General features: G+C 39.8%; 1 protein-coding gene across 9 annotated transcripts in view; it reads right to left on the reverse strand.

Moving 5' to 3' along the window:
- Positions 1-15,074, reverse strand: part of ITPR1 (inositol 1,4,5-trisphosphate receptor type 1) — a 328,509-nt gene that overhangs the window by 168,514 nt on the left and 144,921 nt on the right. For all 9 annotated transcript variants that reach the window (XM_086697546.1, XM_086697550.1, XM_086697547.1 and 6 more), the window contains 6 exons: positions 7,949-8,048; positions 6,372-6,532; positions 5,731-5,872; positions 3,653-3,811; positions 1,349-1,521; positions 22-141 (listed from right to left, as the gene is read on the reverse strand). In XM_086697546.1, coding sequence (XP_086553672.1) covers positions 22-141; positions 1,349-1,521; positions 3,653-3,811; positions 5,731-5,872; positions 6,372-6,532; positions 7,949-8,048 — 855 coding nt within the window. The remainder of the gene's footprint in view (positions 1-21; positions 142-1,348; positions 1,522-3,652; positions 3,812-5,730; positions 5,873-6,371; positions 6,533-7,948; positions 8,049-15,074) is intronic.

Below are 15,074 nucleotides of genomic sequence, written 5' to 3' on the forward strand. Positions count from 1 at the left end.
ACCCCAATAGCCCCTACTCACTTGGTCTCAATCAGGATGTCAGCATTGGTTGGATTCAGCACAGCTTTACATATCAGTTCCTGGGTCACCGGGATCGATTTGTTCATGGAAACACAGAGGTCGGAGAGGTAATCTAAGAATCTATGGAGAAAGAGAAAGCAAACAAAATGTTTTCTGCAGCCACAGTAGAGGTTTGGCTCTCAGAGCCAGACTCCTCCTCAAGCGGACAGACCCAACGTATCTTCGACACAAGAAACTAGAGATATTTTAGGTTTTGGTGCCAGTGTCTACAGCACCAGCAGAAACCCAGTTGCGCTAAGAGAAGGAATCAAGAAAGGAGAAAAAGAAAAAAGATGGCAAGGGCCAGGGCAGATGAACAGATGATGAGATTAAAATGAAACAAACAAGACAAGGAAGACGTTTGCATAAGGAAGAAATGGTGGAGGTGGAGGAGGACCAGAGAGGTGAGGAAAGGCTCTGAGGCCTGAGGGCCCAACTTGGAATCCCTGTTCTGATTAGTGATATTCTGATATGCAGTGTTACATAGGAATATGTCTTAACCTCACTTTTCTCATCTTCAGGAGAGGGTAACGTAAAACCTTGTAGGACTGTCCTGAGGATTAAATGCAATAATACATGTCAAGTGCTTATTTAGTTGACTCCCTGAACATGAGAATGCTCCATGGAACATTCTTCATCTTTATGGGGTGGGAGGAGTCACTTTATAACAACACTATCAGCTCTCATTGTATCTCAGTGTGACCATTCACCATACCTATATTATAAACTACTTTCCACTGCTTCTGAAATGCTGTAGATCTTAATGAGGAGAAGAAAAGAGGAAAGGGGGGGGGAGATCTATGTGAATGAGAAATGACAGAACTGTAATGTAAAATAGAAACACTCAAGTGACAACTAAGTTTGCAAAAGACTCTTACTGATGACACTTGGGGGAGGTGTTCTAAGTGATAATTAGGGGGTGCTAAACTGTGAATAAATGGCCATCACTGTGATTTCCTGTGCGTCTACCAAGTGCCAGGCACTTCACGTGTATTTATTCTCATTCAATTTTCATAAACACCCATTTAGCATAGAAGAAAATTAAAGCTCAAGCGGAAAGAGAAAGTCACCCAGCTGGCCAAGTGCAGAACTAGGATTCCACTACGGGTCTATCCCAGTACCGTGTTCTTTCCACTACTCACCCAAGACTCTCTCCAGACCAGCCTAACCGAAATCTGTCACTGGCAGCCCTCCAAAGGAAACCTCGCCAAAAGCACCCTGACTAGCTCAATGCCTGCATCTTCAAGGCACAGACACCTTCGGTGGATCAGACCCACTTCCACCTCACCTGGGCTCCCTGTTCTTTCGCACCAGACTGACAAACGTGTCGATCTCAGCGGCGGTGATGTGTTTTTCCAGGAGTTTTCGGTTATTGTGAAGCAGGGCGGTGATGGTGTCTTCGGCCAACACATCATAGCCAATCTGCTTCTGCATAAAGCCAAACTGCTTGGCTATGTACTCCTTTTAAGGATGAAAAGGGAGGTCAAGCGGGGAGAACAGAAGATTTTAAGGTTAACCCCAAACTAAGCAAGCAGCAACCTTCCCAAGCGAGAAGTTCATAAGGTTCATAAGTTCATAAGGGAAATCCTAGTGAGGTACCTTTCTACAACTTTCTCATCTAGGTCAACAGCTGCAAACTCCCTCACACCCTTGGTTTTACTAAATCAGCCACACAAATATAATTAAGCAAATTACCCTGTATGTACAGATGGGCATTTTATCAAGTGCATAGTATAAATATTAATGTGGTGACTTATTTTTCTAAAAGGTCAAAGCTGTTTTTCAGCTGTGATTTTATTGCTAATTCAAGAGGACTTAACTGTGCCTTATTGCTCTGGGCTGCTGAATAAACATACTTAAGCCTACCTAGATGTTTAGAACAGTACCACCCTATTTTGTTTTCTTTATCTGGGGTGAAAATACATTTGCATAGTCAATGGGGAGCAGAATCAAGTGAGGAATACCTAAGCCAGTCAATCATAATCACAGAACGCATAAAAACATCGCTGGCTTCTCTCTTTGGGGAGCAGACATGACATTCCATAAAAAATATATGAGAAGTCAGGGAAATCTCTTGTCGGTATTTGTTTCTATTCAGAGACGTTTCCTGCCTAAGACAGACTCAAAGTTCAAACAGAACTTGAAACTTGGTTTAATGTTTCAAAATTAATTCCCAAATCCTAAAAACTACTCAGGGTGTTTACAGTGGACACTGGCCACTTTTCAGCCCATACTTAGTAAGGATGCATGTTTCGTAATTAATCAGCCTTCAGGGACAGACTGCTGCTGGGTGGCAGACAATCCATAACAACAAGCAAAGACATTCAATGTAGCAGCAACAGGTGGGACTGGTTTGGCCTTTTCATGTACAAGCGAAGTGTGCTAGTACACTCTAGAGGCTCTGATGTATCCTCATTGGAAGATGGCAGAGAGGAACAGAACAAAAATCTCTTTGGCACTATTTGAGTATGGTTTTAATGCACTGGCAGAATTAAAGTAACCAGAGCACCCAAAGACAACCATTAGAGTCCAGGCTAATGAACAAAGCATCATAGGTATATGATACTTTCTATTTAGATAATAGCAAAGGCTAAGTCAAAAGCTTATACTTGCTAACAAGGTTATATCTAACACTTGAGAGCACTGCTGAAGTTTAACACTTTCTTCATGACAGAAGAGAACAATTTTCATTACAGAGAGAAGTTTAAATTTAAAGGCCAGATGTGGTGGCAGTCCCAAGTTTACAAACAAAAGCCTTTTGTAAAACAATGCAGAGAGGAGGAGTCAAGGTTATGATAAGCATCATCTGTGCACCTACACTAATTCAATGCAGTACAAGACTTCTCAGCCTCAGCACTACTGACTTTCTGGGTTGGGTAACTGTTCGTTGTTGGGGGATGTCTTGTGCATTACTGGATATTCAATAGCATCCGTGGCTTCTACCCACCAGATGCCCCCTCGCCCCATCCCGCCCAAGTTGTGACACTCAAAAAGGTCTCCAGATATTGCCGAGTATTTCCTGGGGGACAAAATTACTCCCAGCCGAGAACTACTAAGTGTGGCAACACAGTTTCCAGGATTCCTTAGAATGGCAAATTGATGGGAGACCCCAGAGAGGTTAGAAAGTTTATCTCATGAGGACACTATATACAGTGTCATGACACAGATAAGAACTTAGAATACCATAAAACATGAGCCACAACCAAGATAAAGTTACCAGCACAGATGGAAGATATGGAAGGGAGCAAGAAGATTCCACTCTTGCTTTAATATAAACACATGCAATCATTTCCCTGATTTTTAAGATAACGTGCCATAAAAAATACTAGAAATGTACTAACAGTATCAAAAAAAAAATCTCACTGAAAGGTGGCTGCAGAAGGGGACTTCTTGGGTATCCTTCTTAAGGACTCTAGAATGTATCTTCTTCTCAGGCTTGCAAAAAAATCTATTTCCTTTCTACACACAAACCTAATGAACTATTCTCTAGCCATTAAGTAATTACAGATTTAACACTTAGAACTCATGAGGCAAGTAAGTGAACTTCAGGGACAAAACTGCCCATCACTTCCCATCAATCCTAAATCCCAACCTGGTTTTTCCTGTAGTCTTGCTGAGAGTGTCTCAGGACCCTGTAGCAGAGCCGACAGATATGTCTGAAAGGAGCATGCCGCTGGTCCCCAAGCTCCTCGAGCCGCAGCATTGGGCCATCGCCACAGTCTGTGAACGGGGCTTGTAACAATTTGAAGATCTGGTTGTGAGAAGGAAGAATAAACACCGTCACCATTTAGTGTGTTAATGGCTAGTCCTCTGTTGCAAACTAATAGAACCTCCTGGGAGGCAGCACTACACAGGCCACTCTCTCTACGTCAATGTCAGTAACCTGAAAATTGTACACCCACTCACCACAGTCCACCTGGACCTAACTGGTCCTCAAACACTTCCCAGTACAGTGTGTAGGGCTGTGGTTAAGAGTGCGGACTCTGCAATCAGCAGATTCTAGGCTGAAATCATTCACCTGCATAATTCCCTAGTGGTACAGAACACAGCCAAGGTAACCTTTGGTTTTCTCAGGAATAAAATGGAAAGAACACTACCCAGCTCACAAGGGAGTGCTAAGGATAAAAGATTAAAAACTGTCAGTTACATAAATATAGTGCTCAGCAAAGGCTTCTGCCACGGAGTCTGATCATTTTGGCCCCTCAAGGAATTGTTATTCTAGAAATGAGCATTGGCATTGAGCCAATCTAATCTGGGAGGTCATCACCTGAAACAGCTGGACATAATTTCTTCTTGGACTAGAAAACCGTGCTGAAACATGATGAAGTGTTAATAAATTTTGTCTTTCAACAACCAACAGGAAAAAGTGTTCTCAAATCCCAAGTTCCTATGGAGAACTGAAGGAGTAGTAACTAATATATTTTTCTTTGGGTTCTAGTGGCCAGGAATTTCTATGCCAAGCATACACCCCCATCTCTGACAGCTTTATAGAGAACTATATACTATGCATTTCTGTGCACTTCATCTACCCTTGTCACTTACCTCCCTACAATTTGTCTTTACACCAGCTTACTTAAATTTATACCAGATAATACCATCTATATATGTCCTGTAAGCCATTACTCATTCTTTGTGGTAAGATCTTGTGTTGATTTATGGAGGTCCCTGTAAGAGCTTATACAGGCCTGAGTTTACCAAATCCTCCAAATTTTCCAGTCCTATGAAATAACATTAAGAACACATGGCACTTATTATTATTTTTGATGAAAATACAGTTGTCAACTGAACTCTTCTTGGAGTTCCTAACAGGTGAATTGTTACATGCTGACATTCAACAAGTGTGTTGTCAATTTAACTGAGCTATGAAAGCCTGGGTGGCTCAGTTGGTTAAGTATCCAGCTTCGGCTTAGGTCATGATCTCGCATTTAGTGACTTCGAGCCCTGCATCGGGCTCTGTGCCATCAGCTCAGAGCCTGGAGACTGCTTCAGATTCTGTCTGTCTGTCTCCCTCCCTCTCTCTCTCTCTCTCTCTCAAAAGCAAATAAACATTAAAAAAAAAAAATTAACTGAGCTATGAAGCCATGAAAAGACACAGAGGAACCTTAGATGCATATTATTAAGTGAGAGAAAGGCTACATACTGTATGATTTCAACCACATGACATTCTGGAAAAGGCAAAACGATGGAGGCAATAAAAGGATCAGTGGGTGCCAGGGGTTGAGGGCAGGGAGGGATGAACAGGCAGAGTACAGAAAGTTTTTAGGTCAGTGACAATACTCTGTATGAATCTATCATGATGGATATGTTATTATACATTTGCCTAAATCCAGAGAATGCATACCACCAAGAGTGAACCCTAATGTCAACTCTAGATTTGGGGAAATTATGATGTGTCAATGTACGTTCAGCAATTGTAACAAATGTATCACTACAGCGGAGGATATTAATGATAGGTGAGGCTATGCATATGTAGAAGGAGGAGGTATACGTGAACTCTGTGCTTTCCATGCATTACTGTTATGAACTTAGAACTGCTCTATAAAATCAAATCTGTTTTCTTCAAAAGTCAGCTGATCAAGCCTTCCAGGTGGGAACCAGTTATGTCCCTCTGTAAGAGCAGTGATCCCACTGATTTCTTACAGAGATCCCAATATGTTGCATCTCACAGACCTGCTTGAGGATATTCTGTTCTCTCATCAGCTTCTGCCGTTCTCTGTTAGGCTTGGAGAAGACCACTTCAAGCACATCTTGACCAGAGTTAGTGCCACCAGTGACAAAGTAAACCAAGTCTTCCAGCAGCTTGGTTACAGACCTTGAGAGCAAAGAAGCTATTAGAGATGGGAAATGTTCGACGTGTAACAGGTTGAAAACTTTACCTTGAAAGACCCAGGCCTAATGAGGCACTTAAACATAAACAAGTCCTTTCTTCCCAATTTCCTCAAAAGTGAGGACCAATGACCAAAAAGAGTAAAATACACACAACACATTATTGTCCACAAAAGGATAAACACCTTCACAAAATATGAGCCTTCAAATTTTACGTCAGAGTAACTGTGGCCCCTATCATTTATTAGAAAGTTCTAGAGGCCAAACTAGAGACGGAGAAAAAGGTCTTTACAATTTTAGAGACTTTCAAAGAAGTGAGTGTGGTTCTTGAAAATCACAAGTTAAAGCCACATATAAATGTTAAGGCCTGACCCTCTCACACAAAGCTGTTCAGAGTTGGCATTTTCTCTTTCTGCAAACAACAGATTTAAGAGCTCCACAGTGGGTGAGGTTGAGTATGTCTGGTTGTTACGTGAAGCCCTTACCTTCTTTCATTCTGAGTGATGGTGCCTTTCTCCAGCTTCCCAGCTATAGAGCCCAGCACCTTGCTGGCGTCATTGGCAAAATCCAGGTCCCGAACCTCAGCAGGAGAAACCGGAACTATGGCAAATGCTTCCTTATCCTCCTTCACAGGGGAGGTGCCAATCTGAAAAGCAAAATGGTCTTTATGGGATTGTCTCTTGGACTGAGACAGTAAAACATTAATCAAAACACTATTTATGTGACACTGGGCAATCCAAGTAGCTGGAGCTATCTCGCAGTAAGAATCAACTAGACACAGAAAAACATATGAAAGGAAGTACCTCAAATCATTAACAGTTGTCACCTCTAGAGATTGTTACTGTGGGAAAGAAGGAGGCAGAAAGGGGGCTCTGATATCATTTTACACCTTCATTTGTGAAAAGAAGCATGTTAAGACTGTTAACAATTGTAAAACATGTTTATAAACACATACGGAGGTGTGCCTGAGTGGCTCAGTGGGTTAAGCATGTGAATCTTGATTTCAGCTCAGATCAAGATCTCTTGGTTCCTGAGAATGAGCCTCACATTCGGGGCCTGTTTGGGATTCTCTCCCCCTGCTCCCTGCCTCTCTGAGCCTCCCCGACTTGTGCGTGTGCATGCACACACGTGCTCTCTTTCAAAATAAAACACTTAAAAATAAATAACTAGGTGGGAGACTACGTGGCTCAGCTGGTTAACCATCCAACTTCAGGTTATGATCTCACATTTCATGAGTTTAAGTCCGGGTCGGGTTCTGTGCAGACAGCTCAGAGCCTGGAGCTTGCTTCGGATTCTGTGTTTCCCTCTCTCTCTGCCCGTCCTCTGCTTACGCTCTCTCTCAAAAATAAACAAACACTAATTTTTTTAATAAATAAAAATAAGTAAGCAAATACATAGGGAAAAAACAAATGAGCAAAATAATTATTGACTCAGAGTATCATATGGGCAGACACTGTACCAATCTTTTAACTTTTCTATATACTTGAAAATGTTCATAAAAATAGAAAAAAAAATTCCAGTAACCTCCCCCATCACTAAAAAAACAAACTAAGAGTATCATTTGACTTTTTCAAAACAAAATCCCTATGTTTGTGTTTTTATGTTTTATGACCCTAGAGAAGGTAGGGAAGGAGAGGTGGGCTTGAGGGAGAGAAATTAAAGGGGCTAAGAGAACTTCCAAAAAAATAAAAGTGTCTATTTAAAGACAGAGAGAAAGAAATAATAAAGATTGGGGAAAACCAACTAGGTATGTGATGTGCCTCAAGGCACAAGCAAACACTCCCCCAGCCAAAATCATCCTTCAAACAGACATGAAATCCAGACAATTGCTCAACCTTTAGGGCAAAAGCCATGGAATAAAAGGTTCTGGTTATTTAAAAAAGGCTAGGCTTGCTTTAGCCAAGTCCCTTGGAGAGAATTCTTTCACTGCATTCAAGTCTGTCCATGACTACCTCTGGCCAAAGCAACAAAATGCAGCTCCCTCCTCCCCAATGTGTCCTCAAAGGAGCCCTTTCATTAGGGAGCACAAGACCAAAGGAGGCAGCCAAGTTCCAGAACTTACTTTCAGCATTACAGGTTTTTCTTCTTCCTTGTCGATTGGGATATTTGTGCTATGAACCCAGGTATTAGTGCAAAGGTGTCTGAGTCGGACATAGGAGTTTCTGGGGGGAAAAATAAAAGGATTTGGGTGACAGGAATTTTTAGGTTCTCTAAAGCTACTGGCCTAGAATATATTCTATCAAAATAAAACGGGATACCAAAATAGTTTCCTGCTATATACACTAGACAATATAAACCGAGGCACAAATGAATGCACACCAAAATATGTTTTAATGTATTTACAATAAAAAATCATTCATAATGATTCTAACATTGTGATATGCTGTATTTCTAAATGTAAGATCACTCCTGTGAATGAATATCCCAGAACGGAGCATGAGACAGAGTAACAAAAACTATTTATTGACTATATATTAATGCATATCATGAGAAATGATAGAGCAATGCATGAAATTTTCCTATGGATCCATGAAGCAAAAAATAAAATTACCAGGATAAAATGTGAGTCAATATTTAATAATCTTGTGGTAACGAAGGCCTTTGAAGCACACAGCAACATACAAGTTTCATTAATTTTAAAAGTAAAAGATGGATACATCTTATAATATTGTTTACATTTTTCATCTTCCATAAAGCAAAAAAAAAAAAAAAAAAAAAAAACCCATCATGAACAAAGTTGAAAGAAAAAGGACAACTTGGGAAAATAAAATAACACAAAGCATAAAAAGGTAATTACTCTGCATATATAAAGAGATCTTTAAATCAGTAAGAAAAAATGGGAAAAGTGGCAAGGAAAATAAGACAATGATATCAGCCAGTAATTTAATAAAGCAATATAAACTGCCAATAAACTTGCAAGTATACATTTAATTTCCTTAATATACAATTTACACAAATAAAAACTATGCATCTTTTTACTGAACGTCTTCCAAAGATCTTAAGAGACCAACATAACCCAGTATTTACAAGAGTTTAGGGAAATGACCTCTCCCCGCACTCACGGTGACAGTGTCAACAAGTTAAACTCTAGAAGGGAGTCTGGCACTTTGTAAAACAAAATGTTCGCCAAATAAAAATCTTTTCAACTAGCAATCTCATTTTTAGATAGTTCGCCTAAGAGATGACAACCCAAGTACAAACTGGGGCGTAAGTATGTTCAACAAGGCATTATTTACGGTAGTAAAAAACTAAACAATCCAATGTCTCAGTAATGGACTAGCTAATTATCATACATGCAGTGGAATACTAAAAAGTTATTTAAAAAAGATTACAATCAATATTTATGTGGAAATATGTACAGAACATATCGTTCAGTGAAAAACTGTTAAAAATAGCTTATAATTTTTATTAATGACAAATTATACAGAGGTATTCTGCATGCCCAAAGACTTGTCTAAAACTACATAAACCCTAATGTTAACAGTGTTTATATCTGAATGGTTAAATTTTACATAATCTTTATTTGCTTCTTTGCTCTCCATGATGTTAACACATTTTTGTGGCTTTACAATGGACATGGATAATTTTACAACATTTTCCAATTTTGCTTTAAGGAAATAGTTGAAATAGTGGCATCATTTTTGCATCAGGAACCCACCCCATCAGTGAGACAAGACCAATGAACACCAAACAATAGTAAGTAACATGAAATGCAAATGAAAAAGCATTAAGTTGGGAGACAGTCAAGGTACGCACTGAAGCACTTTTAGAGGAGGAGATCAATGAGGCTACACGAAGTCATGGACATTTTCTGATACAGAAAACTTGAATTGGAACTTTAAACACTGTTGGGGCTCGGGCAGACAAGGGACCAAAGAAGATATTTGCATTAAGAGGAATTTAGAGCAATGGTAGAGACATGGAAAAGAGGTGGGGGCAAGGGGCATCAAACCAGACATCTATCTTTAGTACACACTCTCTGCCTTCCGCTTTTGTTCATTATACCTGTCCTGAATATTCCAAGTAAGGGCAACCATAGTGATATTTAACTAGAATGAATATACATCAAACAACATGAAGAAGAAACCTGACAGAGATGTGCCAATTCTTTTTTGTCTGAGTGACATGGACTAATTCTCTGAATTTCAAAATATAACCAAAGCCTGGAGCTTAGCTTTTAATTGGATGATTACCTTCTGTAAAGTTCTATGTCAAATTATATTTGAGACACAAAAGGGTGTTCTATCAATTCATCCCAAGTCTCATTCCCAATCCTTAACTCAAAAGCCATGGTATCAGGACAATTACAAAGGCAGTCACAAAGTTGGGTGCTCTCCCAGTGTTCATCTAAAGCATCTATTTTACATATACTGGAATTTTATTATCTTATTCAGTATACCCAGGATTTGCCATTATCCTTTTCACTTCGGCTTGGAAAGATTCTTCTAACCATTGACTATCACAAAAATTCCTTTGCTGATAACATTTCAGAGACATTCATTTATCTACTTTCAGTCTTCCTCATCTTCAAACAAGCAATATTTAGCACAACTTTAAGATGCAGGGAAATGAGTGTACTACTCCTAAAGCTTTTTGATCCCTCCACAGGACAAATGAATAGCCCATTCAATTCTGGCTCTCACGTTGTTGGTCAGGGGCAAGAATGAATAAAAATTTTTAAAGTTAAGACCAAGCTCAAGATCGTAACTGGTAATTAATACTAGTAGACCATGCCGGACACTTCTCCCATGGTGAATGCAAGGCTTCCATTGTTTAAGAGTTTAGAATCCATCTACCTATGGACAAATATCCACAAAGACAGTTTTCCAATTTGGCTATGTTACCTAAAAGCTTAGACCTCCCCTTCCTACAGCATCATGCAAATTTCCAACCCACTGGGGAATATGGCCAACTTGCTCACTCCTCTTGCCAAGGAAATGCATGAAACACCTTGTGATGGAACAATGTGGTATTTTACATCACAGGGTTCTGTTTTTTGCTATCCCTTGCAAACTAAAACATTTAACATGTAAGATAAACGTCATCCCTTTGTCTCCTGGGAACCTGAACAAATTCATTAGATAACTTCCTGAAGAGAGGACACAACATATGGAAATTTACTTAAACCAAAATGGAAATGGGTTTTACAAACCTGTACCTATCTAGTTAACAAGTCAATGAGAAAGGAAGCTTTTAAAAGGCAATCTACCCTACCCAAATCATATTTAAAAAGGATCTCAGAATGGATCAAAGACCTAAGAGTAAAAACCAAAAACCATAAAAGTCTTAAAAGAAAACATGAGCATAAATGTTTGTGACCTTGGAATGTGCAATGGTTTAAGAAACTGAAAGCATAAGCAATCAAAGAAAAAGCAGATAGGACTTTGACAAAATTAAAAACTTTTGTACTTCAAGAGATACCATCTAGAAAGTGAAAAGACAACCTAGAGAATGGTCGAAAATTCTGGTAAATCACTTACCTGGTAAGGGATCTGTCTTGAGAAAAAAGAACACTTAAAACTCAATAATAAAAAGACAACTCAATTTTTGAAATGGGCAAAAGATAATGGGCAAAGAATGTGAAGAGATACTTCTAAGATGATACACAAGTAGCCAATACGCACATGAAACCATGATGAACCTCACAGACAGAAAAATCAAAACCACAATGAGAGGGGTGCCTGGTGGCTCAGTTGGTTAGGCATCAAACTTTGGCTCAGGTCATGATCTTGCAGTTCGTGACTTCAAGCCTCACATCAGGCTCTGTGCTATCAGCACAGTGGACCAGAGCCTGCTTCAGATTCTGTGACTCCCTCTCTTCTCTGTCCTTCCCCTGCTCCAAGCTCTCTCTCTCAAAATTAAACATTAAAAAAAATTAAAAAAAAAAAAAGAAACACAACCAGATACCACCTCACGCTTACCAGGATAGCTCAAACAAACAAACAAACAAAAAGAGTAACAAGTATTGGAAAGAATGTAGAAAAAGTGGAACCCTCACACACAGGTGGTAGGAATGTAAAATGCTGGATCCATGTTGAAAAACCATCTGGCAGCTCCTCAAAATGTTACACAGAGTTACTGCATGACATAGCATTCCAGTCCTAGGTATATACCCAAGAGAATGAAAACTTATGTCCCCCCAGAATGTGTACAAGAATGTTCAAAGTGGCATAATAGCCAAAAAGGCCAACAACACAAATGGGCATCAAGTAATAAGTGAGTAAATACAGGGCACCTGGCTGGCTCAGTCAGAAAAGCACACAACTCTTCATCTTGAGGTCGTGAGGTTGAGCCCCTTTGGGCATAAAGAGTACTTAAAACATAAATAAATAAATGAAAGAGTAAATTTTAAATACATTAAAAAAAAAAGGATTAGGTATTAGCCCTTTTTTTTCTTCTTTAAGGAGGTTTCACACCCAGCATGGAACCCAAAGTGGGGCTTAAAGTCACAACTGTAAGATCAAGACCTGAGATGTGATCAAGAATCAGACACCCAACTAACTGAGCCAATCAGGCACTCCCAACCCTTTTTTTAAAAAAGAAAATAAGGGGGCGCCTGGGTAGCTCAGTCGGTTAAGCGACCGACTTCGGCTCAGGTCATGATCTCACGGTTTGTGAGTTCGGGCCCCGTGTCGGGCTCTGTGCTGCCAGCTCAGTCTGGAGCCTGTTACAGATTCTGTGTCTCCCTCTCTCTCTGACCCTCCCCCACTCATGCTCTGTCTCTCTCTGCCTCAGAAATAAACATTAAAATTTTTTTAAATAATAAAATAAAAAATAAATAAAAAATAAAATAAGGGCACCCAGGTGGCTCCGTCAGTTAAGCATCCGACTCTGGACTTCAGCTCAGGTCACAGTTTCCAGATTCGTGGTGTGAGCCGCCCATTGGGCTCTGAGCTGACAGTTCTACCTCTCTGCCCCTCCCTGCTCTCTCTCAAAATAGATAAATGAACATTTAAAAATAAAATAAAATAAAAAATAAGTAGATGGGGCGCCTGGGTAGCTCATTCAGTTTAAGTGTCTGACTTCGGCTCAGGTCATGATCTCAATGGTTTGTGGGTTTAAGCCCTGCAACGGACTCTCTACTGACAGCTTGGAGCCTGCTTCACAGTCTGTATCTTCCTCCCTCTCTGCAATGCCCCCCCACTGTTCATGCTCTCTCTCTCAAAAATACACAAACATTAAAAAAAATTTTATAATTAAAAAAAATAAGTGGATAAATACAACGTGTTATAACCATATAATGAAATATTATTCAGCAATAAAATAAAATGAAGGGCTAAAATATGCTTTAACATGAATGAACCTTAAAAATACTAAGTGAAATACACCAGTCACAAAAGAGCACATGATACATGATTCCATTTAGACGAAATGTCCAGATCAGGCAGATCAATAAAGACATGAAGCAGGTAAGTCTAAGGCTGGATGTGGAGAACAGGGAAGTAACAGTAACTGAGAAAGGGTGTGGTGTTCTTTTTTGGGAAGAATGTTCTAAAACTGTGATGATAGTTGTCCAGCACTGTTCATAAAAACTACTGAATTGAGCACTGTAGGTGAATTGTATGGTATATGAATTATATCTCAACAAGTCTGTTACTGTAAAAAAACAAAAACAAAACAAAACAAACAAAAAAACTGGGGACAACTCATTCAGTTCAGCGTCTGACTTTGGCTCAGGTCATGATGTTGTGGTTCGTGGGTTCCAGAGCCACATCGAGCCTGCTTCAGATCCTCTGTCCCCCACCCCCCCCCCCAATCCAGCTCCTCTCCCACTCATGTATGCTCACATGCTCTTTCCCTCTCAAAAAAAAACATTAAAAAAGTATGGTAAAAAAAAAAAAAAATCAGTGTACATCAGCTCAATCAGGGCTTCCAAACCTGGAGAATGCAAAGCTGTGCACATACTTGGGATTTCCTGGAGGAACATCTGTAGCTTTCCCCCAGATTCTCAAGGAATTAACAACCCAGCAGAGTTGAAGAACCAATTGACAATTTTACTGGGTGGCAAGGAAAGGCCTCCTTGCAATGTCAAGTACTCTTCCACGTGGACACTGTCCTCCATTCATCACTCTGACAGCACAAGAGAAGGTACTCATCTAGTCCTCAGAGCACCCGCACTGCAGAGACCAGTCTCACTGACATGGTGCATTGCTCTGGGCCAAAGCAGGTATGGAGAGGAAGAAATGAAGGAAACCAAAGGTCAGCAGATCTGCAGATGTCACACCTTGCTCGAATACTTCTGCTGCCAACAGGCATTCGACTGCTCCATCCACCTAGGGGACTTGTGCTTTGGACGCTGATACCAACTCAGCACATGCTGGTAGGTTTTTTTTAAAGACAGGCTTACAAACAGGGACTGGAGTCTACTAACTTCTGGGACATTCTGAGCAGGATCTTTGGGTCTCTCTAACGTTTGACTTGGATCTAAACGTAATTTTAAAAAGTGCATACATGGTCAAATGTCCTTTATGGAAAATGATCAGTAGTTAATTTGCATTAATAGGTTATTGAGTCTGGGTTCAGACCTTGGAATGAAGCTTCTCCTGCTGTCTCTGTTTGAAAAGTAACTGGAGATTGCAAGGGAGCTGTTAAATCTTACTATTTGTAACCAGGTATGTATGTGAATCAGAATTTTGTTAATAGGGTGTCAAACCCCCAAAATACAGAAATGAATCAGACACCATGGCTCATAAAACAATGTAACTGCTTTCCATAATCCCCTATTTCACATTTTTCTCCTCATGAAAAGAAAAAAAAAAAAAAAACCCGATTTTTTTTAACCTAACAAATGTCATAAACTTTTATTTCTAAAACATTTGTATTCATTAAATACTTGTCTGTATGTCAAAAATAATGTGTAAAACCTACAAATGCCAACAAGAGTGCTACTAACCACTGCTGTATTCAAGAGTCAGAACTGCCCACGCAACCCTGTCTGTCTTAAGCATTTAAGATTTCGGGCTCTGCAAAGGAACTGGCTGACATGTGAGAAGTTGCTCGAACTCTGAGTTTCAGTTTCTTTTTCTATAGGAAAGGAAAGATAACCTTTTGTGCAGATGAAATGATGTAACACAAAGTATTTTGCATTGAACATAGCATGCAGTCAGCATTCAATAAGTGTAAGCCATTACTAGCAATACTGTTGCTGGTTTTGGGGTTAAGCATGACCTTTCATCCCATTTAGAAGC

The sequence above is a fragment of the Puma concolor genome, chromosome A2 (genome assembly GCF_028749965.1).
Source record: "Puma concolor isolate L17-30 chromosome A2, mPumCon1.1.hap2, whole genome shotgun sequence".
NCBI lineage: Eukaryota > Metazoa > Chordata > Mammalia > Carnivora > Felidae > Puma > Puma concolor.